This window comes from Epinephelus moara, chromosome 8 (genome assembly GCF_006386435.1).
Source record: "Epinephelus moara isolate mb chromosome 8, YSFRI_EMoa_1.0, whole genome shotgun sequence".
Taxonomy (NCBI): domain Eukaryota; kingdom Metazoa; phylum Chordata; class Actinopteri; order Perciformes; family Serranidae; genus Epinephelus; species Epinephelus moara.
The window spans coordinates 45,808,877-45,831,428 of NC_065513.1; the positions used below are offsets into that span (position 1 = coordinate 45,808,877).

A 22,552-nucleotide genomic window follows, 5' to 3' on the forward strand; every position below is an offset into this window, starting at 1 on the left:
CTAGTTTATAAAATATGAAACATTATTATTACAGATTAAACTTCCCAACAGCATGAAGCAGCTCCTCCTCAACCAAGTACTGAAGTACTGCTCATATATTTATACATTATTAATAATGGTCCAATATTATAACACTGACAGTGGGAATTCTGCATAAAATGTACTTTGACTTTTTATACTTTGTGTGGTATTGCTGTTTCTACTTAAGCAAATGATTTGAATACTTCTTCCACACTGACTACATTTACATGCATAATATACGTATATATACGTATATATATATATCTATATATATATATATATATAGATATATATATATATGATTAATGTGCCCTAACATGTCATTTATCATGTCAAAATATGGAAAAGTGGAACAGTTGGAGCCGCTTGTGTCATTTTGCTTTTTTGTGTTAAAGCAGGATTTTTTTCATCTCTGTACAAACAGAGACTCAGACATTCAGCTGGACTTTACTGATAATTAGCTAATGTTAGCATGTTAGCATGGTAATGTTTTAAACTAAGATGGTAAACATGCAGTGTGTCTCAAATACTCTCCAATACTTCTGTACTAAACACTTAATATTTTTAGTTCACACTGCATAGTACAAGAAAATGAAAAAGAAAATGTGCTACTGACACACTCATAAAGGTCCAAAAGTTGAGAGTGGAATAACGGACACTTCTCACCCGCAACGTTCGCCATCTTTGTGACGTAGCAAACTTCTGACATGGCGGCTGGAGACAACAAGGACTCTGTTAGTTCTACATGTATTTTGTACTAAACTGTTGTTGAATAGAAGCCGTCAGTGATGTTTGTTGGGTCTGTAATGAATTGGTACCGCCAACAATGCTAATTATTTCTTTTCTTTGCTTAAATTATTGTTAGGTCAGGGTGAGGTCACTCTATAAGCCTTTCGGTTTCCGACCTCACCTGCACATTTCCTTATCTTCCTCTCTACCAAAAGAGATATGTATATGTACTTGTTTTGTTTTATATTTATATGTGCAAATAACTAAAAGTCTATAAAAAACAATAATGCGAGTGCTTAAGATAGCTAGCTAGTGAATGTTAGCATTCGCTAGCTAGCTATCTTGCTCGTAGATGCAGCGGCACATTTGAATTAGCATGATGTTGTGGCATAAGTGTGGTTTCTGTGTGGGCGGAGACAGTTGTCAAATGTTGGCGATAATCCTCCACTGTCTGTTTGCAATTCAAAGTTTAAAAAGAAAACAAAGAAGAAGAAACTGTAGTCACCTCCAGTAAATGCAAAACAGCAGTGTGTGATTTGAGACAACACTACTCTGCTGAAATTAGTGCACTAACGTTACACAAGAAGTACATAGTGAACATAGTGTACTACACTGAAGTGGACTAACGGAAGTATGTGATTTGAGACTCACTCATGGTAAACATATTTTCCGCTAAACATCAGCATGTTAGCATTGTCACTGTGAGCAGGTTAGCATGCTAATGTTAGCATTTAGCTCAAAGCACAACTGTGCCTAACTACAGCCAAACTATTACAGTAGCCATGTTTCCATCAGCCTGTTTAGATGCACATCTAGAAGTATCGCATCGGAAAATTATGATGGAAACGCCAAAATTCGAATTAAAATCCCCTGATTCGCACAAACTAAAATACGCTCGCTTTAGCCGGGTTTTGGTTGATTCGAAAAAATGCTGATTCACAAAACGGGGGATGGAAACAGTTAAATTCGAATTAAGTCTGACGTAGCGCACCTCTCTCCATGGTGATATCCACACTCCGGGTCGGGAAGGCGGTAATGCATTTACAAGCTGGTTGCCAACCGCCAGAAAACGTAGAAGAAGAATGCGAGACTTGTTTTGTTTCTGGTTCTGCAGGAAACTCGCACAAGTTTGTAGTTTTCACCAAAGTCCGTACATTTAATGGAAACACACAGGATTCGTATTTCTTTTAATGTGCATTTCCCAATGATTCTAATCACTTTTGGATGGAAACATAGCTAATGAAAACTGGTGATTTTTATTGTATCATGAACTTTAGTAAACTTCGATCCTCCATCTTACCAGCGCCCAGATCTTCCTGATCATCACCCAGCTCACATTTTACTCTGGCTCTTGTAACGTTAATGTTACAGATACAGAATGTGCTTCTGAATTTTCATCATAATGCCTGTAGTGCCTCTACAGTCACAACTATGGTCTTATTGTTTGTACTGTTAAGCACTCTGTGTATGCATACTATGAAGGGTGCTATATAAATAAAAGTTTACTTACTTACTTACAAAGAGTACAGAGGTGGATCAAGAAAGAAATCCCTCTCCATCTCTCTTTCTCTCAAACTCTATTCAAACTGTAAAACTCGGCCGTGCTGATCAAATATAAACCAATGATTTTACTCTCTTGCCTAATTCTTCATTAAAATGTCTTCAGAAATATATTTCAATGCACTCTTTAGCTGTAATAGCGAGAGTTTGTGAACAGGAAGTGGGCGCCATACTGTTTCCTGTTTTGTAAAAACGGAGGCTGAAAAAAGTAGTTTAAACAGTAAAACTAAGCAGCGCTGATCAAATTTAAATCAATATTCTGTTACTGAGTTCATATTTATATATTTAAATGTTTTCAGAAACATATCTAAGCTTACCCCTTAACTGTAATCAGATCGTTTGTTCCCAGCCGGCCGCCATTTTGTCTCGTGTTGAAAGCCTCACCCACTAACAGAAGAGTTTGTTCCGGTGCGGCGCAGGGCATTCTGGTAATTGTAGGTTTTTTCCCTCTTGAGCAAAAGACGCATTTTTTCTGTTTTCTCTGGTCATGTACAGAGTTGTGTGAAAGTTACTTTTAAAATGTTATAGATTAAGGATTACTGTCATTTATTCTCCCTCTCCACATTGTTTCCCTTCTGATGGATTATTTCTTTTCTTTTTTTGTTGTTGTAATATTTAATTTATTGTTATTGTTGCTCTCTGTAAAGCGTCTTTGAGTATCCATAAAATCACAGTGTACATCCAATATACTATTATTATTATTGTTATTATTATTATTATTATTACTAGCTACCGTGTTAAATATGTAGTAAGTGATGTAACTATTTTGATTACTTCATCAAAGTAATGAAACTTATTACAATTCCTTTTTCATTGCTTTTTGAAACAAATGTTTTTTAAACTGAGCAATAAAACTGAAAAATATACAGAAACAGACTTCATAAAAAGAAGACATTCCTGCACAGTGTAAAGATGCAAAGCAACCGAACAAATGTTTAAAGTTTTTCCTGTAAGAGAATATATTCTGATGTAAATCATTATTTTTTATTGGTAACTGTCATGTAATTACATATTTTTCTCTCAGTAACTGTGACAAATTACAATTATATTTATTTTGTTATTTAATAACAACCCTTATTCCAAAAAAGTTGGGATGCTATGAAAAAATCTCTGTACTGTTTTCAGTAAAGTATGGGTCAAAGAGGATTTGCAAATAATTGCATCCTGTTTTTATTTACATCATAAACAACATGCCAACTTTTTGGAGCTGGGGTCGTACATAACTCTGTTACATGTAACCAGCTGCTCCCTAACATCGGTCATGCAGCACCAGGTTCAGAAGTATTTGTGTGTTTCTGCTGCAGACAGCCCAGTTTTATGAAAAGAACAGCAGTGAAATACTTTTTTAAATGTGTGACAGAAACACAGAAATGTTGACACGGTCTCCTCAAAGCAAATAGAAATGCTCTTTATTGTTACTCATGTTAATCATTCACGTCACCATTCATCTGTTACATCACCTGCATCCAGATATGAAAACAACAACAACAAGAATTATATCGTCATTCAGTGGTTCAGTATGTACAGCAGCAGGGCGGCTTCACACAGGTGAGTCACCGCCAACGACCTCTGACGTCAATCTGACCTCAGTCTGAACTCAGTCTGACCTCTGACCTCAGTTTGACCTCAGTCTGACCTCGGCTTGACCTCAAAGCCCAAAGACACATCGGTTCAAACCCAGAGTAAAACTTCCTGTGTCGTTACTTAAATCTATTTAATTAAAGGTTAAATACAAATGTGACATCATCATTATGACATCATGCATGCAGCAGTGAAAATATCCCACACGTTGGCGGCGACACGCCCCCACGAAGTCGCCCTGCGTGTTAAAATAATTCAATAAAAAAGAAAAAAACACTTTAAAATGTACAAAAAGAAAAAAATCATGGAACAATCTTTGTGTCATCATGGTGTTAGTCACAGCAACCCACTTCCTGTTTCTAACTACACACAACCAATCAGAACAAAGCGTAAATCCCCTCAGTATCATCAAACGGCGTCAGAATCATTCCTCAGAAATGAAAACAAAGAATAAAGGAAATCATCAACGTAAAGTGACCAATGCTCGCTCACTTCAACTCACAAGTCTTCTTCTACTCTTTTTTTTGTCTCCAGTCTTTTTTTTTGTTTTTTTCCACAGATACAGGAAGCGTGTGGTGGCGAGGCAGACGTGGCGGTGTGGTTTGTGATGCGGGATGTGGCAGCGGTGAGAGTGAATTCATTCTGACTCTACAGCTGATGATTTAAAGGTGCTGCCACTCATTTCACCTTCAATAAATCACATTAATACAAAATCAATAACATGATGACTGTAAACACCTGAGGACCAGCTGGACGAGACGCTGAACCTAAAGTTGTCTCGATGCATGCGGGGGACAAATTCACTGCATTGGACAAAAGCATTGGTTAAATGAAGACAGCCTGGCTGCGAAGACAAATGCTCCACTGTTGGATGAGTCCCAGTTTTTATCAGAGGTGGGGTACCCTGGGTTGTTGACATGACGTTAGCTTAGTGCTGCAGCTAGCTTAGCATCAGTCCTAAGGAGGGCTAACAGCTTCAGCCTGCTGTCAGCCCTAGAGTGGTCTCCTCTGGTCTGAATCAGGGACTCATGTTGTTCCAAAGTTGTATAATTGCCTAGAGTTGGTTGGTGTTCTCACGGCAACATTTACAAGAGGACCAGATCAAATGCCTTGTGTGAGAAAGCTGCTCTTGATTGGTCAGAATTTCCATGTGGGAAAAATCCAGGAAGTAAAGCAAACGTTGAAGAAGAGTACACTTGCAAGATAAATGTGACACTTTCTAATGTCACAATGGAGGGACAACTACGCAGGTTGATTTTAGCGCTGCTCATCGTGGACTATATTGCTGTCATTGTTCATTTTAGTCAAACCATACAGTTTGAAAACGAGGCGCGGCTCCAACTAGAAAACAATGTTTTGATGCATTGGATCTACATAGAGACGTTAACGTTTTTGCCTTCTCGTGTCAGATGGTTGTAATCTGTAATCTGTAATCTGTAATCTTTACCACTAGATGTCACTAAATCCTAAAACTAATTTATTGAGGAGGTCCAAAAAACACTGACTTTCACTGGAGAGAGCGGTGTTCACATCCTGTGAGATTGTAAAGACAAACCCTGTTCTTTTTTCCTAAACCCAACCATGTGCTTTTGTTGTACCGACGTAGTGCTTTTATTTTGAAAGAGACTGTATGCAAACATTTCCTGTGAAAACAGAAGTGTATTTTGAAAACAGACAATGCATGTAACAGGCTGAAGTTGACACGGCGTCCCAGAACGTCAACAACCAACACACCCAGGGTACCTTGGACGTCATATGTGGACGTGGAAAGTCCATGACCAAACGTGGACATGTGACGAGGTCACAGTGAGGATGATGATGTCAGCAACAGGAGGAGTGAAAACTGATGTAAAAGTGATTTTAAAATGTGGATCTCTTCTTCAGGTGATGGAGCCCAGCAGTCGTCTCAGGTGTTCACAGGCGTCATACGAAGCCGACTGTATTAATTAGATTCATTAAAGATCAAATCCAACATGTTGCACCTTTAAATTGTCCGTTCAGATCAAAGTTCAGTTTTAAACCAACGTCTGTTTTTCATTCACTGAAGGTGCTAAAGAAGTTAATTAATCTGTGTGTGTGCTGATGGATATTAATACTCTCTAAACACATAACTGTGTGTACTAAAGTGTGTTCATGATGGAGATGTTCAGGTCACTCGGAGTTCGGCTGAACTCTGGTGTCGAGGTGAGAAATGTCCTCTGGTTATTTCCCATCATGCCTCAGTCCTCCTTTGGTTTGGAAACCTCAGAAAGTTTGTCCTTCTTGTCTCCGTCCGTCGTCTTCTTTTCTTTCCTCAACATTCATGGACTGATTTTACATTTTCATTTTAATAACAAACATGCCACTTCTCTATGTATTATCAAAAAATAGCTGCACATCATTTGGTCACTAAGCAACACTAAATGTCTACAACCTGCTTATTGGACAAACCAGAGCCGTGCAGAGGCAGGGTTAACGCAACGCTGCTCTCAGTCTCTGGTTTTAAGGTTTTCATTGTTCTTCTACACTGCAAAAAGTCTGTGTTTTTATAGATATATATATCTGTGTGTGTGTACTGAGATAAAACAGGGCAGTGGCTTTTGCTGTATTAAAAAAGGAAAACCAATGAGGAGACAGTTTGATCAGAGCTGGTGTGAGCTGAAGGTTTGATCTGCTGCACCCTGATATGAAGTTTGATTTCATTGAATCTTTCTCTGGAGTCGGAACCACCTTTAACCTGTCGTAGAAACTTCACAGCCTAAACTGAGCCAAACAAAGACTGTGACGGTCACATGTGATGTTATAAACACAACACTTTGGTTTTATTTGCATGCTAACATGCTAACTAAGATGGTGAACATTGTACCTTGAAGTTTTTGGAGTCAGCTGTTGCAGCCGACAGAGTCTCTGTCAGTTGTTAAAACCCCGTAAAGACGAGAGCTTTGAAATCTCCAAATGAATATTAAATTAAAACAGAAAGTTTAAAGTCCACGTCAGCTCATGTTCTGTTCAGCCCAGTCACCAGAAGAAAATGTTGACGTATGTTTCTGCAAACCACGCATATGTTACATTTGTACGTGACATCTGGGCGAGACGCCTCTCAAGCTGCAGACCACCATTTAAGCCAGTCATCTCTGTGTTTCCAGCCGGTGTAATGCCACAAAAAGCCCTTTGGTTTTTAGCATGACATCGCTGCATTTCCTGCCACCATAGTGCCATGAAGAGTGGTTGTTTTTATCAAGACATCACCGTGCTTCCTGTTGTCATAGTGCCACAAAAAGCGGTTGTTTTTACCAAGACATCGCTGCGTTTCTCACCAGAATAGTGCCACAAAAATAGGTTATTATCAGACGTTTTTACCGAAACATCGCTGTGTTTCCTGCAGGGGTAGAGCCACGAAAAATGATTATTTTTACTGTGACATTGTTGATTTCCCATTGAAAAATTATGCCACGAAAAGCGGTTGTTTTACATAGTGCGTTGCGTTTCCGATCAAGATACTGCCATAAAAAGCTGATGTTTTTATGGAGACATCACTGCGTTTCCTGCCAAGATACTGACCCCCAAACCAGGTATTTTAAGCCAAAACACAATCTTCTCCTGACCATAACCAAGTGGCTTTTGTGCCTAAACATAACTGCATGTGAACCACAGCGTTGTTTCAGTGTATCCACTACATAATTACGTACAAATGTATCTGTGGTTTACAGAAACATTTATTCTGCTGACTGGGTCGATTGCATCAGCATTTTAAAGGTTTTCCCTCCAAACCAACCAAACTTTACGTTTTCAGTGACGTCCTGAAGCTGTGAGGAAAAGCAGAGAAAGTCTAAAACATAAAAAGCTCTTCATCACAGGTCGGGACTTTGATGAAGGTAATAAGATAAATATATTTATCAGCAGCTGTTTCACTGACACCATGAGTTCAGCTCGTTATGAACATGTTCAGTGATTCGCTTCCTGCTGCTGGTCGTGATGTTCAACATCAAACTCTGATCAAACTGTCTCCTTATTTTCTTCTTTTTAGGTGCTGGGAAACAAATGCTGTCGTTATGACATCATAGCTGGCTGAGCCAATAGGAGCAATCCTTTGTAAAGATGGCTGACAGTCAGCGTCAGATCAGTGTTGAACTCTGACTCAGAGTCAGCAGGAATGTTTGATTTAAAGCCCGACTGCAGCCGAGAGCTGCGAGATAAAATATTCACTTCAGTCTGATGGAAATTAATCTGTCAGGAGGCAAACAGCAGCTTCAGCTTCAAACAGCAGCTTCAGCTTCAAACAGCAGCTTCAGCTTCAGTTTCAGACTTTTGATGCTAAAGTTCGTGGGATTAACATGAAACCTTCGGAGAGACTCCAGTGGGATCACCAGCAGAATGAACTACATTTCCCAGAATTCCACCACCACAACCAAACAACTGCGCTTCAACAGGTTAAATCTGGCTGCTCTTGTTTCACAGTTAAAAGCTTTCAGATGAATGATCTGACATCACGGGCCGGGTCACACCAGGAAATGACAATGAAAAACAGCGCAGCTCACTAACGGAGGTTGGCAGCAAGTTGATGCGACAAAATCCAAAATGTACAGTTTGTACATAAATACAGTTCATCTTTATGGGTTCTATTGATGCCGAATTGACAAGAATACTGTCGACATGTGACGTCTGTTATCTTGTGTTTCTAGAGTGATGTGTTTCTGCCGACAATTAAGGAGTCGTTAAAATGTCTTATTTCTTAAAGGGAGTTTGGTGTAATATTTTCCACCAGGAGCAGGATGGGAAACACTCTCAGAGGCTGCAAACAGTGACCCTGCAAGATCCCTCATCTCTGCTAAATCTAACACTGTGCGACTAAAACCTCAAGTTGTCCTAAGACATTAGAGGCTTTCACACTTTGGTGCATTTAGTCTTTTTAAAGTTGCAGTCTCTGAGCTCAGACACCTCCAGAATGTCGAAACAGTTTTAGAGCAGATTTACCTGTTAACGCTGACCAAACTAAAACTCAACACAAAAAGATAAGTATGAATTTACTTCACTGATTGCAGCAATTTTATTAAAATGAAATGACATAACGCTGGTGTGACCACGCCCCTTCATCTCCAGGTGAACCCACTGGAGTCCCTCTGCTCTCAGGTGGAGCTCTGATCAGAAGCCATTAAAGCTGGAGCTGCTCTGTGCTTGTTGACCTGCAGGTTGACTCTTTGTGCTAACTCAATCTGCAGTTTGGTTTCTAACACATTTTCCACAGGCGTTTAGAAACTGAAGCGTTTGGTTCTGCAGGAGTTGATGTGTGCAGCAGGAATCTAAACTCATTCAAACTCCACTGTGAATCAAACCTGACGGCTCACTGAGCGTCTGACTGTGATGATGAGGGTGGAGGCGGTGGCAGCGGTGATAATAATGAGTCCGCGTGGTTTCAGGGTCCTGCAGTGATCCAGGAAGAGCAGGGGGGGTTGTGGGGGGGGTGGTGCGTCAGAAGAGACAGACTTTCTTCTTCAGGTCGTTCCTCTTCCACAGAGAGAGGCTGTCGAACTCCTCGATGGACATCCCGAAAACACTGAAGAACTCCTCCTGAGAGAGGTGGCGCTGCGGGGTGGAGAGACGGACAGAGAGACAGAGAGACAGAGACAGAGACAGAGACAGACACAGAGACAGAGACAGAGAGGGTCAGTCAATCCCATCGAGACATTAGAAACATTTTGACATCCGACTGTGAGCTGAAATTTACCTCCAGCCTGGTTCTGTCCACACCTGGGGGCAGTTTGCTCCGCCCTCTGTGAGTCACCACCAGCACCTCATAGGGGCAAATCTACAGAGATCAATCAATCAATCAATCAATCAATCAAGAGTTATAGCCAGGGTTCATTATAGGATAAAGCATTGAAAGAGAAAGCGATATTACATTAGCAGCTTCTTTGTTGAACTAAAGGACCAGTTCACCTTCATGTTCCAACAGTACTGTGATTAATGTGTGGTTGTGTTTAGGCATAAAAACCACTTGGTTATGGAGGAAAAAGATCATCGTCTGGCAGGAAATGCAGCTGTGCCTCTGTAAAAACAACTACTTTTTGTGGTGCTATGACGGCAGGACACACAGCCATGTCTCTACAAAAAAACACTTCAGTTAAAAAATAAATAAAAGCGCCTTGGGTGGCACTACTCCGGCAGTAAACGCAGCAATGTCTGGGGAAGAACAACTGCTTTTTGTGGCACTATGACGGCAGGAAAAACAGCAATGTCTTAGTGAAACAACTGGTTTTCGTGGCACTATCCTCACAGGAAAAACACAGTGATATCTGGGAAAAAAATCAGTTGCATAATGGATTAAAAACATCTTCTTTCTGTGGCACTATCGGCAGAAAAAACAGCACCGCTGTGCAAAAACCACCCAAGTTTGGTGGCTCCAAAGCGTCTGGAAACACGACAATGACTGTTTAAAAATATCAGGTTTTGTTGTCTGTTGGTCTCCATCAAAGGCGGACAGATTGGCGGGCATGTTGCCTAACTGTCACTTTTCTAACAGTCTCCATTGTTCTGTGTGAAGACAAAACGTCCTCCATGTGCAGGTGTTTGCTTTGTTTGACTTTGTGTGAACTGACCCTTTAACTGTAATTATCAGTGAAGATCACGGGGACATAATGTGAAATATCACACACATAATCACAAACATGTCATGCACACTGACCTGTGCTTCATACGTCTGTCTGATCCTCACTGTTAACGTCTTTATCATCATATTTTATATTTATATCTGCATTATTTCTTTATTTGTCTGTATCAACGGCTGCACATTTATGTCACGTTAAAACAAACAGTGTTGTCACCTTGTGATCCAACATGCTGGGCAGAGAGTTCCCTCGGTCCATCCTGGAGTCTCCGTTCTGACACAAACACATGTTATCATCAGTATAATAACCACCGTCAGTGACACAGACTCTTATTGATGATCCGAAAATGTCTCAACACAAAGAAACAATCAGACTGTACCTGAAGATCTGCAGGAAGAGACGGAGAGAGGGAGGAAAATATTATTTACAATCTCACAGAGTCCAACAACAAATAATAATAATGTTGATAATAATAATAATAATAATAATAATGATAATAATCTGTGCTGATATGACAACAACAATATTACTGATGTGATGAATATTGATCACGTACCTGCAGGAGTTTTCTCCGAGGAGCTGAACTCTGCCGACTGCAGCTGAAAACAAACACAAACATGTCAGACATCAACGTCATCATCAGTAAGCTCTGCTCTGATTGGACGATTCTGTGGAGCAGCACTCACCCTGGACAGGCCGCTCTTAGAGGATGCTGGGAAATACACCGACTTGGTTGCGTTGGACCCTGAAGACGAGGAGGGAAATGACATCAGTTCATGGATTCCTCTCAGAACAGATCAGGTTTGATTTCTCAGTTTATGAGAACATGTTGAAGCTGACACACATGTAGAGTCACTTATTCTACTTTAGATATTATTAGTCACATATGAAGCTGTTTTATTTCTTTAAAACGTTGTTCATTGAGTTAAAAATATCATTATGTTCAGACGCATAAATAAAATAAAATAAAATTAAATATATTATTGAATGTTGCCTGTATTCATCCTGACCACTAGGTGTCCCCACAGCTGTTTTCTCTTGAGTATTTCTATTTCAGAGTATTTCGTACTGTGTAAATGTGTGTGTGTGTGTGTGTGTGTGTGTGTGTGTGTGTGTGTGTGTGTGTGTACCTGTGTGTTGGCTGCGGTCGGGCAGCGATCGAGTTTTCCTCCTCAGAGGAGCAGATTTCTCCAGCTCCTCCTTCAGGATGATTTTTCCCAGATTAGACTGAATCTGCAGAAACATGATGAACTCAATATCAACACACGAGAACAATAAAAGACACATAAATAAATAAATCATATGTTATAACACATAATCATATATGTTGTGATGAGCTCCTTCACCTTGTTGAGTTCCTGTTTCTGAAGAGCTCTGAGTCCCCACAGCTCGTCATCCAGCTCTCCATCCTCCTCCTCATCTTCATCCCTCCCATCCTTCTTCCTCCACTCCTTCTCTAGAGGGAGGAGAGGACAGGAGACAAGGACAGAGGAAAAGGGAGATGGGAGACAAGGAGGGAGGAAACAAGGAGAGAGAGGAGAGGAAACAGTGTGAGAGAAGAGAAGAGGGGAGAAGGAGAGGAAACACAAAGAGAGAAAAGAGGAAACAAGGAGAGGAGAGGAAACAAGGAGAGAGGAGAGGAAACAAGGAGAGAGAAGAGGAAACAAGGACAAATAGTAAAGGAATTACGAGAGAAAAGGAACAAGGATAGAGGAGGAGAGGAAATAAGGAGAGGAAACAAGGACAGAGGAGGAGAAGAAAGAAGTATAGAGGAAAGGAAAGAAGACAAGGATAGAGGAGTGCAAACAAGGAGAGAGGAGAGGAGACAAGAAGAGGAAACAAGGACAAATAAAGGAATTACGGGAGAGAAGGAATAAGGATAGAGGAGGAGAGGAAATAAGGAGAGGAAACAAGGACAGAGGAGGAGAAGGGACAAGGACAGAAGAGAGGAGACAAGGATAGAGGGTGAGAGGAAATAAGGATAGATGAAGAGAGTAAACAAGGACATAGGAGGAGAGGAAACAAGAGGAGAGACAGTAAAGTAAAAGGAAATGAGAGGAAAAGAAAGAGGGGAGAAGAAAGGATAGAAAAGGTTATGGCAGGAAATAGAGGAGGAAAGAGAGAAGAAAGGAAACAAGGGGAGAGGAAAGGTGAATATTCAGATGAACACATGAAGCATGTCTCTGTTTTTACTGTATCCTGAACACAGCAGGAGGTGTGTTTCAGTGTGTGTGTGTGTGTGTGTGTGTGTGTCCGGGCCGTACCAATCACAGCCAGCGAGGGGGGGCAGGGCCAGTGCTCGGTCTCGATCTTGGAGGGCTGGTTCGGGTCCGGAGGCTGAGCTGCTGGAAACTTTGAGGACTCGATGATCAAATCCACGATGTGTTTCCCCTGAGGGAGCTGAGAGGACACACACGCTTCTGTACACAGCACACACACACACACACACACACACACACACACACACACATACAGAGCATGTTAAAGCTGATTAAAATCATGCTGAAGGTTTAAATGCAGTACTTGTACTTCACAGTGTGGTGTCAGTATTTCCTCCACTGTCTAAAAAGCTCATAGTTACACACATGTTGAAATGAAAAATACTTGTCACATGTTCTGATCCTGTGTCTCTGAGTTATTGGTTCATTTATCTTTGTTACCTGCTGAATATCTGTCACACACTGTTTTTGTTTTTTGAGTATGAATGTGTTTACTGACGCTCTGAGGGACAAAAACATCATCAGATGGTTTTAAACTGCACCTTGTTTGTAGATGGGAGGCTTCTTATAGATGTTGGTGCCATTTTCTGAAAGAGAAAGACGAAGAAGTTCAGACAGAGGAAGAAGAACACATCAGCCACTTTATAACACAGACATAAAACACAGATGTTTAATACTCTTAAAACTCTGTTCTGTTGCCCATCGGCCTGAACACACACTGATACGTCTATAACTGCAGCCAGATTAGATCAAACATTAAAGGTCCAGTGTGTCAGATTGGGGGAGATTTGGTGGCGTCTTGTCCCAGTATACAAGCACGGGAGGGGAATCCATTTATTGAGCCAAGTATGTGCGACTCCTCTACGATAGGTGGAGATATGCCCCCTTTCAGCTTGTTAGTATTGGACCTTTTTCCTGTTGACCTATTACGTCACAGACCAAACAATGGACAAACAAGTTAGCTACGGTTAGCTAGCAGCTAACTGCTACCATGGTGGACAACTTTACAGCTCTGTACATTTGGTCCGTCCAAAAAGTCACGGCTCTGGATGTAGATTTCTCCATGTTGTTACCAGCTTCTTCTTCTCTTACACATTTAATGCTATTGGACTTCAGGGTCAAAGCCCGGGGCGGAAACTGTGGAGCATGCTCAGAGCGCCTCGGCCAGTTTGGGTCTGATTGACTGTATACATGCAGGAGTCACATGATCTGGGTGTGTTAGTCCCACTGTGACACATTCACTGCAGGACCATTTCACTCACACTGACATGTTTACAGGGATTTTAAAAGTCGCACTGAGAATCAATGAGACTTTTAAAATACATTTAAACATGTTAGTTATTGTATTATATTCAGTTTCTGACATTATATCCGCCTGAATCTGACACACTGGAGCTTTAAATATATCGTGTCACTCCTGACGCTGTGTCAGCGCGGTTCTGGTGATTAAAGGAGACAGACGTGAGAGTAATAAATTAAAAGTCGTTACCCGGCCTGTGGAAGTGCTGCATGGTGCTCTTGGTGCTGGAGATGTGTGTGTGTGGTGTGTTTGGTGTGTTTGGTGTGGGCGGTGTGTGTGTGCTGTGTGTTCTGCTGGTCTGGATGGTGGAACAAGGGGAGGAGCCTCCGGGAGAACGGTTCTCCAGCCACTCCCTGGACTCCTTCTGGAAACACAGAGGAGGAACACCACAGTCAGACAGACAGACAGACAGACAGACAGGTGGACAGCTGAAGGCTTTGTGTTTTAAAGTTTGTTTGGCTTGTTCAGGCCTCATCTGTACGTACACAGATATTTTTGCAAATTAATTTTTTCCTCGATGTTTCAGCCTCTTGTCCACACAAAGTTTTTTTCGGTCTGTTAAACTGAGATATGTTAAAACACCTTCTAAGGTGCAGATTATTAAATAAAATTTTCCAAAAACAGTTTCTGTTGTTTCAGGTAGTTTTTATCACGCTGCTGCACTGTGTACCCCGATTCACTCACTCAAATAAAAATCTTTCTTGAACAGTTCCAACATATCTGCCACATGATAATCTACTGATTTAACGTATCTGTGGTTTTTCAGGAACTTACAAGGTCGATATTTGTCTGTAATGTGGGTAACTGGAGCTCATTTTGCTGCTGCAGCGAAAATTCTGTGAACATAAACCATCACAGTGTGTACAGTGGTGTGTGTGTGTGTGTGTGTGTGGGGGGGGGGGTCTTACCTCTGGGGAGGCAGGAGGAGAGATGGAGCGAGGAGACAAGGACCTCTGAGGAGGAAACATAAAGATAGATTAGAAACACTCAAACATACATAGCTTTAGAGGAAGAAGAGGAAGATGCTCCAAACAAACAAACAAACAAACAAACAAACAAACAAACAAACCAGGAAGGAAAAGTGCATCAGCAGAGTTCAGATCTGTTTAAGAAATACACTAAGGAAAAAAAGACTTGGTTTGGTTCAGAGGATATCCTAAAAAATGTTTGTTTCTTTCTTCTCTTAACCAGAGTTTGATATGTGTTTAAGTGCAGCTGCTCTTAAAGTTCAAAAAATACTTATCAGTTTGTTGAGAAACAAAAGAAAGACGCAGTATTGAGTGAAACAGGCTGTAATGTACCCTGCAGTGATGTGAGCCCTCTAACGTGTTTGTTTTGTCACGGACAGGCTCAGACTGTTATTCCAAGTGTCTGACATCATTATGAAGGGATCCCTACAGAGATAGAGCTTTGTGTTTATCCAGAAACAGCCCTGAAATCACCGTCACCAAACCCACCAGACTCCATTTAGATAAGCAGTCATCTTATCATCATTAAACAAACTTCATTCAGAGTCGACAGAAACAAAATAAAACTTACAAAAATGGTCTTGGTTCATCTTTCCACTGTTCAACAATCAGCAGCTCTGGTTTGGTTCAAATTAACTCACCAGTTAGATGTGACAACATGCTGCCTCTATACACACTAACATGACTGCTTATCTAAATGGAGTCTGGTGGGTTTGGTGACGGTGACTTCAGGGCTGTTTCTGGTTAAACACAAAGCTCTATCTCTGTAGGGATCCTTTCATGATGCTGTCAGACACTTGGAATAACAGTCTGATCCTGTCAGTGACACAAACAAACACTGATGGTGTGAACAGAGTGGAGACATCACAGCCTGATGTGACTGCCTGAACACACACGGGGTGTAAAATGGACCACAGGACGGCGAGGACCAAAAAATGTCCTTGCTGTGTCCTCCAGACTCAGACAAACATGTATGTTGGCTTTATATACACACACACACACACACAGGTTCTCAGCTGTGGTAACGAGCTGTCTGGTCTCTAAGCAGCAGATTGATGTCTCGTGTCGCAGCCAGATGAAGAGCTAACCAACCGACAAACTAACCAACTGTCGGAGCGGCCGCACCGCCTGCTTCTCTAACTTCACTTTGTCTGCTGAGCTCTATGTTTCTCTTATTATCACTAAATCTCATGCTCACACTCAGATCAACAACATGTCAGTCTGTCTCTCAGGATTTCCTGACTTCCTGACTCTGTGTCTCTGAGCTCTGAGCCAGTTTGTTCCTACTGAGGATTTAAATCATCTGCTCGCTGTCGTTTTTATCATCAAATAGTGACTTTGTTTGGGACTATTTTCAGTGGCGGATTAATCCACATCTGGTGATGTAGTGAGTATTTGTGTCAGCAGGACGGTGTGTTTGGGACTGAGTCAAAATAAACTACAAAATACAGATTATAGCTGCAACCAACACGACAGCTGGTGGGACACTGTGCATTTCTGTGACACTTCCTGCACGGAGCGCTTTGTGCTGGAAATGACAAATTGTGTAATGTTGTGTTCACAGGAATTTGAACCCTAGAATAGTTTGTATTGACTCACTTCATACACGCAAATAAATCGCGCCATGGGTCTGTAAAATCACTGAAACTGTAAAGAGTATGTGTTGGACCCAGATGTGCTGTTCAATGACAGCTCAAAAGACTGTACTGCCCAAATCTGAAGCTGATGCAGTGAAATTTCGAGGTGGAGTACGACGCCTGGAAGTCAAATGAAAAGTACATTCAAAATGGCTGACTTCCTGTTTAGGGTACAGCTCCAAGAGGCTTTTTGGAACTTCTTGACATGTTACATGAGCCTGCCAGTTTTCCTTCCTCCAGATGAAACGTACCGTTGAAATTTTCTATCAGACCTGAACACGATTTTTGTTCTGGTGCAAAGTATGAGAGTGTTGAGCACCTTTAGCTCCTCAAATGTTGAGGATTTGAAAATGATTTTTTTAATCAAATAATAATAGTGGAGTGATGTTAGGTGCTGGAGCCTGATCATCACCTCCAGCGGGCTGTAGCTGTAGTGCGGCTGGTAGATCATCAGATCTGGTCTCTCTATGTCCAGGATGGCTTTGTCTCTGGGTAACGCTGCCAAGTCCTTATAGCCGATGACCCCGTCCTCCACCCTGGCCTGGAGAGACAGACAGGCAGACAGGCAGACAGGCAGAGATGGGGGGAGACACAGATTACAGATTACTGCCTCAAGATTAATCTGAAGGAGAATATAACTTCATCTGTGTGTGTGTGTGTGTTTCTCACCACGATGGCGGCGGCGGGGGATCCCGGGACGCTCGACCCTCTCAGCGACAACACGCTCCCTGGAGACGTCTGAGCCAGCTGCTGCTCACACACACACACACACATGCAGAGGTCAGACGTCAAACACAGACTGATATTCAGCCTAACAGAAGACGACTTCAGCTAATGAAGAAATCGATGACGATCATTTAGGTTTCTGCTCAGTGATGTCATCACTCACAGGTCTCTTAAAGGGACAGTTCACCCCAAAATCAAAAATCCATATTTTATTTATGCAAATCAGCTGAACTGGGGTTTGTCGTTATGACACGTTCAGTCAAACTCAAAGCTGTTGAGAGACTCTTCCAGTATATGATGACATATTATTCATTTGTACCCTAATCTCCCAAATCCATACACCCCTCAGACCCTCACTCAGAGTGATGATGATAAATATTCAAATCAAATCAACGAGACACACATATAAATTATAACAGTAATAAGATAAGGGAACAAATAAATAAAATAAAATAGATAAAAAGTAAATATAAAATAAAATGATGAGGCTTTAAACCTTCGTCTTGATGCTTGTGGTGTTTCATATTAAACACTTTGAGCTGCCTCGCCGCTGAAATGTGCTTTACAAATAAACTTGTCTTCCCTCAAAGACAGGACGCACATATGTGACATCATCACACCTCCATGACATCACCGTGTGTTATAATGACACAGTGACCATCCCAGTACTGAGCACACCCCCTCTGAAGGAGCGCTGCAAACCTTCAGTGTCAGTATCTCCCTCTGTGCTCTCAGGAGCTAAACATAGAAACCTCAGAGATATGAAGACACTTTAAAGAGTTCAGACTGATTCTTTCTGACATCACAGAGACGAGGACGCAGTGTTTACCTTGGGCATCATCCTGACTGCTGATTGGTCAGATCCTGAGAGACACACAGACATGACATGGAATTATATTACAGATAAATGTGTGACAGTATTTATTTTACAGTAAACTGAAAAAACAACTGTCAAACAGACGTGGTCTAAAGGTTCAGGTTCAGGTGTGGGCTGAGGCCTGTGGTAGTGAGGGTTGGGGTAAGGTGCATGCTCGTGTGTGTGTGTGTGTGGCTTGTGAGTCAGCTGGAAAACAGAAATCTGCTGCAGAAGCTTTCTATGATGGAGAGCAGCCAGACCAGAGCCGTATACACACCAGAGTTCAGTCGATGGCATCCACAGTTACAGTTAGAGGTTGGGACTAAAATCATCTCTCAGATGCATCGTGATGCGGACGCTGACGATTCGACATCAGTTCACAAACGTCAATAATCGATTATGTAAATATTTGTTCATAACATGATGTTGACGGAACAAAAGAGATCGAACTCAACTGTGAAGTCAGCGTAGTGGTAACATGGACTAATTCATCTTCACAAAGACAGCAGCTGCAGCTTGTTTTAAACTGTAAGGTGCAGATTCATTCATTCATTCATTCATTCATTCATCAGTGCAGTTAACTTGTTAAAATACAAAGGATGCAGATCGTATATCATTGAATAAAAGGTGCATTGCAAACTGTTTCAGAGGAAATATTACAGCAGGCTGTGCAAACACTGAAGCCTACGCAGGCGTGTGTATGTCCCGTATATGTGTATATCCAATAATGGACAAGCGAGAGCGTCCACAGATCCAATCTGACTGGCGCCCCCTGGTTCAAATGTGAGGTAATGCAGGTAGGCTGAAGGGGAGGGGGACCTGGACAAGAGCCACACTGTATGCAACTAAAATAATCTGTTAATTTAATTATGGATCACCAAAAAACGAGAAAAATAAATCATGTTGAAATCAAACATCGTGATGCATCAATAATCTTTTTATTATCGAATCGTTGCCCTCTGAATCATAATCGGATCATGAGGTGCCTGGAGATTCCCTCCCCGAGTTGAGATACGACGTCCAAGGGACCCTGTGTCTGTTGGTTCTTGACGTTCTGGGACGCCGTGTCAACTTCAGCCTGTTACATGCTGGCAATTAACTTTTTTCCTTCAACACACACACGTGGTTACGTTTAGCCGACACACACACGTGGTTACGTTTAGCCAACACACACACGTGGTTACGTTTAGCCGACACACACACGTGGTTACGTTTAGGACAAAGAACAGGGTTTGGCTTTACAATCTTACAGGAAGTGAACATCGGCCTCTCTGGTGAAAGTCGGCGGTTGTTGGACCCATCCACCTCGTGTCCTGCCCGCCCTACTCACACTTTTGTTGCCTCAACTTTGATTGATGTCCCGCCATGTTTCCCCGGGACCTGGCACCATTACACAATAGTGGTGACTGGCTGCATATCATGCTGACATGAAAGGGCAGCTTTGTTCACCGGTGTCTGACGCTGGAAGTCACTGCCCAAGCATTAGTATTCGACAAATTCGGAGTGAGACCAGGTTGACGAGCGATGATGCAACAGCATAACAAGCCACGCTGACGACGAGTCACTGTTGAAGAGTTGCTCAAGCGCTTGTTGACGTCGTGGTCACAGGCTTGTGTGTTTCTGCTACCTGTCACGAAGCACCTCGACTTAACCCATTCTAACGTCACATTTCACCGCCCCGCTGTATCGTTGTATACTACCATAATGTCAGCTAACAAAAGCTAAATGACACAGGACCACAGCTGGAAACAAGAACACATGATTGGTTCATGCTTCGCTGCGTCATTGGAACGCTGGAAAAACTTGAGGCCAGCTCAACTTTTGTTTGCACTGTATGATGCGTGTCAGCAGCGACAAGTGTCAGACATCACTCTGTCAGTGAAAATGACCTGTAGCCTGTTGAGGCGCTGCTCGTCGTGTGAACGCAGAATAACTGACGGCGTGTTTACGGTATGACTGATGTGAACCTCAGACCGTTGACTCGACTCTCAGTATAAACGGCTCTGCTGCAGCTGCTGGGCTGACAGCGCTGCATTGTGTGAAGTGACGGACAAACACAAAGAGATCATTCCAGAGTCCACAGCTTTGTCCAACACACACACACACACACATACACAGACACACACACACACACATGGCAGTCTGGGTAACATGCGGTCAGTGATGGGGAACACCCTGAAACACACACTCACAATGACATACAGTGTGTGTGTGTGTGTGTGTGTGTGTGTGTGTGTGTGTGTGTGTGTACCTCAGGGAGAATAGGGGATCATGTCTGTATCTGTTTGTCTTCAGGGCTCTGCAGCCCGATCGATACCTGAAACACAAACAGAGACAAACAGTTATTAACATTATTTACATTTAATCAGAGGATAAAATCACTGATTTTAACGAGTCGTCAGGAACTAAAGAAAATTTAAACAAAACATAAGGATAAAAAAAGTCATAATAAAAATAATAAACTTTAAAATAAATCTGTGATTTCATCTGCACAACAGGTAAATAAAAAATAAGATAAATCACTTAGAATAATAAAATAAACAATAATTTTCAGACTTAATAACAAAGCACTGAGTCTACATGTAAACAAACAACATGAAGGCAAACACAATGAAAAACAACATAATAAGGCAGGAAACAAACTGTTAATGAAACACACATCACAGCACACACTGTGGAATTTAGAAAAATACTTTTATAAAAGCTTAATTTCTAAATTTATTCTCACATAAAAAAAACTAAAAAATACCCAACCAAAATAAATAAATAACTGAAATTAAAAAAATAAAAGATAAAAATTTTAAAACCCAGAAAAACCAAACCAAAACAAACAAAAAAAACCAAATAGACAGATAAATTTAAAAAAAACCCCAACCAAATAACATTACAAAACTAAAATAAACCCCCCAGAAAAACCCAGCCAAAAGGAATACACAAAAAACAAACTTATAGATAAATAAATTTAAAACAACAACAACAACAAAAAACAACCAACCAATAAAAATAAATAAATAAACTCTGGGGAAAAAAACAAAACACCCACTGACAGGCCGGATACACAGAAGACAGTAATTATGAAAAATAATAACACATGGTTAAACTACCATAAATAGTATTTAACAGTATTTAAAGAAAACTAAGTATTCTAATTTGAGTTTAACCCTGATTTTTCATTTTCTTTTGTCTTCATCTTCTTTTGTAAAGAAATTAAACATATATATGTATATATATATGTATATATGTATATATATATATATATATATATATATACATATGATGGTGAGAATAAATGAGTATACTGAAGATTAATGTTATTTAACATATGATGCACATAACTGTACATATTTGTTATTTTTATTCTGTTCTATTATATTATTTTGAACAAAACTCTATTTTTCTTGAAAGAAAAGTTCATTTTAAACTCATGAAAATTAATTTATTATTAATTTATTATTGGAAACATCACTCTTCACACTAGTTGAAGTGTTTGTAGACAGATCTTTATATTGTGTGTCCAGCTGCTGCGCTCTGACTCAAACACCCTCTGTTCTATTTATCATTAACTGGTTTTAATTTATATATATGTTCTGTTATTTTCTCTTATATTAATAAATATAATCAGAAATGTTGGAGCTGTAGAGTGAAGCTGATCTCAGAGGTTTTTTTTGCATGTCTTTTCATATTTCTGTGGACAGACCATCAGATTTCAGTCAGACTGTCTCTAAACGCTCCTGTATTGATCTCTGCTGGTGTCTGATGTCACTGAATAATTAATAGTTTGATATGTGGTGAACTGGCTGACTGTTTCAGTCGGACTGGGAGCTGTGGTCACTCTGGAAACAGAAGGACACTTCCAGGCTTCGTACGAGGCTCCTCTGTATTCTGAACACTGATGAAGAAGATCTAACTCACACTACAACTGTGTCAAAGTTTTGCATCCTTAAGTAAAAATATAAAAACTTCTTCTTTGCTTCCTCTGTAAACTTCTTATAATGATTAAAATAAAAATATGTGAGCAGTTTAGAGGAGAAATGTCTCTTTGGTGGAGCTGAGACAGTTCATGAGGAGACTGAGTCCCTCGAACACTTTAAGTACTTTCTGTTGCCAATACTTTGGTGTGTTGAAGTTCAATTTTCAACACAGGACATTTACCTGGAACAGAGTAAATATAAGTCCCGTCTCCACAGTGTAAAGTTGTGGATGGTACCAACAGCAGCGTTCCTTAGCTTCCCCATGTTTGGTCCCCCCTCTGTTGGGGTACCTAGCACACAGATCTGGTACTAAAAGGTGGAGCTAGAAACCCTGCAGTCTGATTGGTCAGTAGAGGACGGTCACTCTGGTTTTATGTAACCTCTGTTCATACATCAGTAA

The 22,552-nt window shown here is 40.9% G+C and overlaps 1 protein-coding gene across 1 annotated transcript in view; it reads right to left on the reverse strand.

The window, feature by feature from the left end:
* Positions 1-3,694: 3,694 nt before the first annotated feature.
* Positions 3,695-22,552, reverse strand: part of LOC126393888 (dematin-like) — a 41,221-nt gene continuing 22,363 nt past the window's right edge. Inside the window, 15 exon segments of the mRNA XM_050050294.1 lie at positions 3,695-9,453; positions 9,596-9,676; positions 10,692-10,748; positions 10,855-10,862; positions 11,032-11,220; positions 11,606-11,708; positions 11,822-11,931; positions 12,740-12,895; positions 13,237-13,281; positions 14,184-14,358; positions 14,903-14,947; positions 17,012-17,140; positions 17,269-17,349; positions 18,155-18,189; positions 20,433-20,498. Coding sequence (XP_049906251.1) covers positions 9,340-9,453; positions 9,596-9,676; positions 10,692-10,748; positions 10,855-10,862; positions 11,032-11,220; positions 11,606-11,708; positions 11,822-11,931; positions 12,740-12,895; positions 13,237-13,281; positions 14,184-14,358; positions 14,903-14,947; positions 17,012-17,140; positions 17,269-17,349; positions 18,155-18,166 — 1,305 coding nt within the window. The 5' untranslated portion in view covers positions 18,167-18,189; positions 20,433-20,498 and the 3' untranslated portion in view covers positions 3,695-9,339.